Genomic DNA, 7,222 nt, shown 5'->3' with positions numbered 1-7,222 from the left:
TGAAGCTGAACTCTACCCAAAATGTGTTTTAACTACTAAATTATATAGGGTTTTACCTCCTCCAGGTCTTTAATGTTGTCTGAGTGAAGACCTGGTGAGGATATTACTTTTTTCTTTCTTTCTCCACCCAAAATTTTATAAAAAGGCCTTGGTTTTATTTCTACCTTTTGTACCGTGTGCTAGTGCTAGTTGTTTGTGATTTAAAGTAAAGTAAAACCAGATTCAAAAACATGACTTTATGTAGTACTATCGGTAAAACCTTTTGACCAGAAGTTCCCTATGTAGTTCCTTACTACTTTCAGTTTGACTTGGTTTTCCTACCAATGCTAGTCATGTATCGACGACAACAACATTTACAGGTCTATTCACCAATGTGGGAAGAGTTTGTTCACTTCTCCTGCCTTCTCCAATCTAGGATAACATCTGAACTGGAAAGTGAGCTGAATTGGAGAATGTTTCTAAATCAGCTATGTTGTCCTAGATTGTTCACTTCTCCGGCCTTCTCCAAACTCTTCACCCTTTTGTGAATAGACCTGTTAATATCTGGTGGCTGTGGTACCAAATAAATGCAGAAAATAATACCCTCTTAAAGTGATGTTAATGTCAAAATGATTTTAAGCTATTTCAAATGCTGATGAAATAACTTGCAATGGATGCTGCTTCTTGATCAAAAGTTTGTTTCCTGCAGCATCAGCTGGTCCCTGAGCACTGGACTTCCTGTTTTAGAGTGACTGCTTTGTCAAGCAGAGTGCTATGCAGTCACCCTTGTGTGTGCTAGTAAGCTGTGTGTGTCTCCAAAGACACAGCAAATCAAGCTAATTTCCCCCCCCCCCCTTACCCCTCTCCTCTCTGCTCCAAGCTAGTAGATGAACAGTTGCTGGAGTCTACTCTGCCCCTTGTGATCTTGTACTGGACAGGAAGTTGAGGGAAGCTAAGCTCAGAGACTTGGGAGCAGCTATTCAGAAACATGATGATTTGTAAGTATTTGGGCAAAAATGTAAAGCAATACTTTGTTGGGCAAGATATATTTGTTTGATCTGGATTCATTATTGGAAAAAAAATTGAGAGATTAACCCCTTCGTGACGGGAGACGTACAGTGTACGTCCCGTCACAAAGTGGCTATATGACTGGCCACGTACACTGTACGTGCCGAGTTATATTAGCCTCTGTAATGCTGGTAACTGCTGATTCTCAGCAGTTCCAGTCATTAATTAATGCCTCACTATTGAGACATTCATTAATGAAATAGTTAAGCTTTTTTAAAAGCGTCTTTCTTTCATTAATGAAAGAATGAAGCCTTTACAATCAGATACGGGTTCGCTAAATAGCGATCCCGTATCTGACAGCTGAAGATAGCAGAGAGGTAGCAGTGACTCACCTCTCTGCTATTCGTTTTGACAGCTGGAGAGCCTGGCCCGATGTTAAATGATACATTTCAACCACTAGATACAAAATGTATCTCGAGTGAAATGTATCATTTCTGATCGTCTAGGAACGATCAAAGACCTTTAGTGAGATCTGATTCTGACATGCTGTCAGGATCAGTCTCTAAAGTTATTATTAGCTGTTCCTAAGCTTGGAGCAGCCTGATAATAACTAAAAATTTTAAAAAGTTAATTTATTAAGCAGTCATAGTGATTGCTTGATATAAACTGACAAAAAAAAAAAATTTTTTTTTTTTTTACACTTATTTTTTTTACAAAGTGTAAAAAAAAAAAAAAGTGTACAAAAAATTAGGAAAATAAAACGTTTATATATAAATATATTTGTATACTATAATTATTATTAAAAAAATTCTAAAAATAATAATAATAATCAAAACTTGCTGCTGTGGAAGAATCACACAGCAAAAATGTAAAAAGTGTGTCAGTCATTTAGGAACAGAAACTAAAAACTAGCTCAGTCATGAAGGGGTTAATGTTACTTTAGGTTGATAGTTTAGTTTAAGATTAGTGTTGCTTATTAAAAACATGTAAATACTTGACATGGGGTTCTCTGAGCACTATAGGAACCTAAACAGTAAGCCTAGAAGTAGCAGCCTAGCTTGAGGCACTGCTTTGTCTGATTGAAACCTCAGAGGGAGCCAATGGACGTGTCTGGGTTTGGCGGTTGCCAGGAGAACGGTACTTGCCTGACTGCATTGTGCTAGAAGTGCAATGCAGCCATGCCACTGCTAAAAAAAAAATACTACTGCAAATTGATGAAGCACTGCAGTCTGCTTTGCAAAGGTGCATTGCATTCCACTGGCTTCAATATTCTACATGAAAGAAAATAAATGTTAACAGAGTTTTCTGACCAGACATTTTGTTATGTGACCCGTTTTAAAATGGTAATGAATGCATATCTAACAAATGTACATTACCCAGCAAAGTATTTCTTTACATTCTTGCCCAATCACTTTTGGTCAATATGTTGAACAGCTCCAACTCTCTGTCCGACTTCCCTGAACCTCCGGTGAAGTACAAGATCACAAGGGACAGAGCCATCTCCAGCAGCTACTCATCTACTAGCTTGGAAAGGGGAGGAGGGGAGTGGTTTGCCTTGCTGAGTCTGTGTTTGTGGAGACACACACAGGGGTGGCTCCATAGGACCCTGCAAGGGAAAGGAGCCAACCTAAAACAGGGTATTGGGGCCAGTGCTCAGAGACCAGCTAATTCTGCAGGAAAGTAAAACTTTTAAACATCAAGGAGCAGCATCCATTGTAAGTGATTTCATTTGCATTTGAAAAAGCTTAAAAACCTTTTGACTTTATTATTACTTCAAGTCCCATGACACCCTCTCCCCCAATACACTGTGGCTTGCGTGGGTTGCAAAATGTGGACCATGATGTGGGTAACCCTGTGGCTTTGAATAGAGCAGATGGAGATATCTGCTATTATAAATGGACCCCATAGTATTTTACTATATCAGACCATTGCATGTGATATAGGCTAAAGGCTGTGACACACTGCATGCGAAGGCAGCGCGCCAGCATCACCCCCAGCATCACCTTAAAGTGTACCTGTCACCACCATCTGCTATCACATGGGGGGCTTGTAAGTCCCCCTTTGTGATAGCAATTAAAGTAAAAAAATAAAAAGCATAACCGTTTTTAAAATTAACATTACATAAAATAATGAAGAAAATGTTTTAATGTCCCCGCGTGTCGCCACGTAAACACGCGTCTGGTGCGCCTACATATGAAAACGACGAACGTGCTACACATGTTTGGTATCGCTGCACACGTCGGAGTGAGAGCAATAATTCTAGGGCCAGTATTTTTGGGTTTTTCTAAATTAATGGCCTGTGGGGGCTTTAAAAGCATCGTCTATGGATTTTTGGGGTACTGAAGTTTGTCACCATTACATGGACGCACACAATTACCTGGGCATGTTAGGTATCTATTTACTTGTTGTAACCTCTTCTTTTATATTTTATTTTAAAAATTGGTATTTTATTGTGTTTTGGGGCATTTAAGTAAATGTTTCACTAAATTTTGGGGTTTGATAAGGAGTTGCGCTAATATCGTGCAATATAAAAATTTGCAACTGCCACCATTTTATTCTATAGGGTCTCGGCTTTCAGAAAATATATAATGTTGGGGGGTTTTAAGTAAGTTTCAGGCCTAAAATGTGGTATATATAACATGGGTGCAAAAAAATTAAAAAAAGGCCTCAGTCATGACGGGGGTTAAAGAAATAACAAAAATGAATCTGTTTTTTTCTAACCACGTATGAGATTCTACCTAACTTCTATTTTACAGCCTGTTGCTTGTGGAATTGAAGCGTTCGAAAACAAACCAAACTTGGCAGCTTGGAAAAAAAGAGTGGAGGACGCCATTGGAGCCGAGTTGTTCAAAGAAGCACACGAGAATGTGCTGCGTGTGAAGGAGATGCAGAATATGCCCCTCCCCCCGGAGCTTAAGGAGCGACTTAAAGGCAGACTACTGCAGTTCTTGCGCTAATGAAGCTTCAAGAAAATTCAATAATTCCATTTTTTTTATTAAGAGGCATTGTTTGTAGCATCTATTCCTACTAGTTGTTGTGACTTCTAGTTGTCTGCTTTAGTAAAATAATGTTTCTTAAAATGAAAATACAACTTGAAAGCTTCTCTTCTTGAAGTCCGATACAATAAATTGTGTGAGGTTCAGCTTTTTATAAAAAAAGAGTCATATACAGTATATTGTGTAGCAGAATTTTCCTTTGTGTTACTGATCCCGCTGCTGTCGTGGTAAATGCAATTCAAAGTTTACTTACCCCTATGCCGCCAACCAGGGCTTTTGTAGTTTTCCATTCATGATTTCATCCATCTGTGATGATAACATATACTGTATGCTGTTCATTTCACACTTTTTATAGAATGACAAACATTTGTAGCTGTCTCTAATGTAGGGACAGCAAATGTTTTTGGTCTCCATTAGGGATGCACCGATACCACTTTTTTAAGACCGAGTATCGATACTTTTTTTCAAGTACTCAACGATACCAATTACCGATACTTTTTCTTAAAGGGGCAGGTCACATTTTTTCTAAAGCAATACAAAAAAATTATTTTAGGTCAGTTTCTTCATATTATGAAGAACATGAACATGAAATGAATATTTATCATGCCATTGCTAGTTAAGGCTTGTATCCCCATAGTGGGGAAAATAGACGAGCACATGTCCAGAACACAGTAGTGTGGCACAGCTATATCTAATTTTGCATACCTGGCTTTATATTATAAATTAAAAAATGTATAATATAAAATAAAGCCAGGTATGCAGAATTAGATATAACTGTGCCACACTATACAGTGTTCTAGTCTGGACATGTGCTCAGCCTCATCCCTTTTCCCCACTATGGGGATACAAGCCTTAGTTAGAATAGCAATAGCAAGATCGACATATTTTTTTCAGTATTGAATGTCTTTTTTTTATATAGAAAGTTAAATAGCATTACAGCAGGCATATATAATTTTTTTGCCATCCTGTGCCCAGCCCCCACTGTAGTGTGGCACAGCTATATCTAATTCTGCATACCTGGCTGTATATTATACATTAAAAAATTATAATATACAGCCAGGTATGCAGAATTAGATTTAACTGTTCCACACTATACTTCCACACTGTTAACACTCAGTGTTCTGGTCTGGACATGTGCTCAGCCTCATCCATTTTCCCCACTATGGGGATACAAGGCTTAGTTAGAACAGCAATAGCAGTATTGAATGTCTTTTTCCATACATAAAGCAATAGCATTACAGCAGGCAGGCATATATAATATTTTTGCCATCCTGTGACCTGTGCCCAGCCACAGCAGTGCTGCTAACCTTCTTCTCAGTCGTCTCCATCTGCTTCATCCACTCCGTGTCACAGCCTAGTCATCTGCTCCATGCTGGCCTCTTCTCCCGCTGATTGGCCGATTGGATGATTGACAGGCTTCCCCACCAGTCAGGAGTGAGGACTGAGGAATTGAAGGCGGAGTGTGCTTTCGGTCGTTTGCCTGTGAAGGAGGAGTTCGCGGCCATCTTGCTTGAATGCAGACGCGGTCCTGTGTGCGGCGGTCGAAGATGGCGGACACAGGTACTCGTTTTAGATATCGGAGTATTTGTACGAGTACTCATGCAAATACTCGTCTCCATATTAACAGTACTGACCACCTGATTCACAACCACATTACCATATGCACAGTTAAAAATAGGCAACATCGGCAAGGCTGTAGCGAGGGCGAGGCGACTGAGGCCCTTGTCTCGGGCACAGGTTCAGGGGGGGTTGTTTGGCGGGAGGTGGTCGCAGCCAGCATGGAGAAGTGGGACTTCTCTGGATCCCCACTGCTCTCCCCCAGATCCGCGGAGAAGTGAAGCGCCGTTGGGGTCAGAGAGAGCTGGCTGAGTGGTGAGGAGAGAGAGAACCCCGCTCGGCCAGGATCTGACAGCCGACGGTTCTCTCTCTCCTCATCGCTCGGCCATGCTGTGACAGCGGTTACCTCCTCCAAGACCCAAACCCCCCCCCCCCCCCCCCCCTCGCTGGCTGCAGCGCTGCACTTCTTGGTGCTGGAGGAGAGCTTTACATCACTTCCTGTTCATTCATGCGTTTCTGAATGGCACTCAGTACAGAGGCTTCTCCCCATTCAGATTGATAGTAAATATTTTCCGAATGAATGGCCGCTGTCGTATTCAGGAAAGGAATAAATGTATGCCCGAATATCGTTTTAGTACATTCGGGCATATATTACATTCGTTATTTCAGATTCGGACGAGCCACCGACCTGATTTTCGTTGATTTGCAGGTTCGTCCGAATCCCAAAGCACATGTCTAATTGTCAAGTCATATGCATTGGGAGTAAGGAGGCGGTCTTCCCAACGTTGGTTGGTAGAACGCTGGTGGCCCCAAGACGGCTAGTGTCCTGGCAACCAATAAAAGTAGGCTGGCATGCAGGTATGAGTAGGCACCTCTAGGTGTATTGTGACAGACTATAGATCAGATCCTGTATTATGTGTCTCTATACACTGTGTACACAAAGCATCCTCCTTTCAAAACAAGCAGATTGCAGACGTTTGCCTTTGTGATAGTTACAAAATATGTGGTCCCCTTTTCTTTTAGAGGAGATGTAAGCAAGCTAAGATATGATACGTTCTTACATAGCAAGAAGTTCTAACAAGACACTTATTATCATTATGTCCATATGGTATGGTTCCATGTAAGTAACATGACTGACAGAACAGTATCTGCTTAGTCATTGCACCACAAGCGTACATCTCTTATCTCCCATGAAGTGGGGAAGTGGTGGTGATAGATACACGCAAAGGTGTTTACATTTTACATGCTTGTCCGGCTGTAAAGAGCCATGTTTCGTTTGAGGATTTATAAGAGATGAAGGTTGTATGTACCTTGCAGTGTAGCATAGGAGAGGCTGATTAGAAATCATAAGACATCATCTTGGTCTGGTAAGTATTAAAGCAGGCCTCCATCCAATCCTGTATTCTATCTGGTTGGGAGTAGGCTTTATGCAAAGGTTTAGAAATGGGTTATAGTAACTCTGGAGACCATGAGGCACCTCCATTAATCACAACTACTTGCTATTCAATGGTATGTGGTGGTATGTTCCACACTGTGTCAATAGATGAAAGTAGTCACTCGCACTCCATGATATTAAAGTCAATGCTGTTTATTGACTGAGATAACACACATCTCCTTAGCGACGTTTCGAGACCATGCGGTCCCGTCCTCAGGCAAACTCTCTGTTTGCCTGAGGACGGGAC

The 7,222-nt window shown here is 41.0% G+C and overlaps 1 protein-coding gene across 1 annotated transcript in view; it reads left to right on the top strand.

The window, feature by feature from the left end:
• The window catches only part of GSTT2B (glutathione S-transferase theta 2B), a 12,891-nt gene extending 8,830 nt beyond the window's left edge, over positions 1 to 4,061 (top strand). Inside the window, exon 5 of the mRNA XM_018565903.1 lies at positions 3,744 to 4,061. Coding sequence (XP_018421405.1) covers positions 3,744 to 3,944 — 201 coding nt within the window. The 3' untranslated portion in view covers positions 3,945 to 4,061. The remainder of the gene's footprint in view (positions 1 to 3,743) is intronic.
• The last annotated feature ends 3,161 nt before the right edge of the window (positions 4,062 to 7,222 follow it).

The sequence above is a fragment of the Nanorana parkeri genome, unplaced genomic scaffold, assembly GCF_000935625.1.
Source record: "Nanorana parkeri isolate BGI_ZX_2015 unplaced genomic scaffold, ASM93562v1 scaffold899, whole genome shotgun sequence".
Lineage (NCBI taxonomy): Eukaryota > Metazoa > Chordata > Amphibia > Anura > Dicroglossidae > Nanorana > Nanorana parkeri.
The sequence above is the reverse complement of the archived record's forward strand: the minus strand, read 5'-3'. Positions and strand labels throughout refer to the sequence as shown.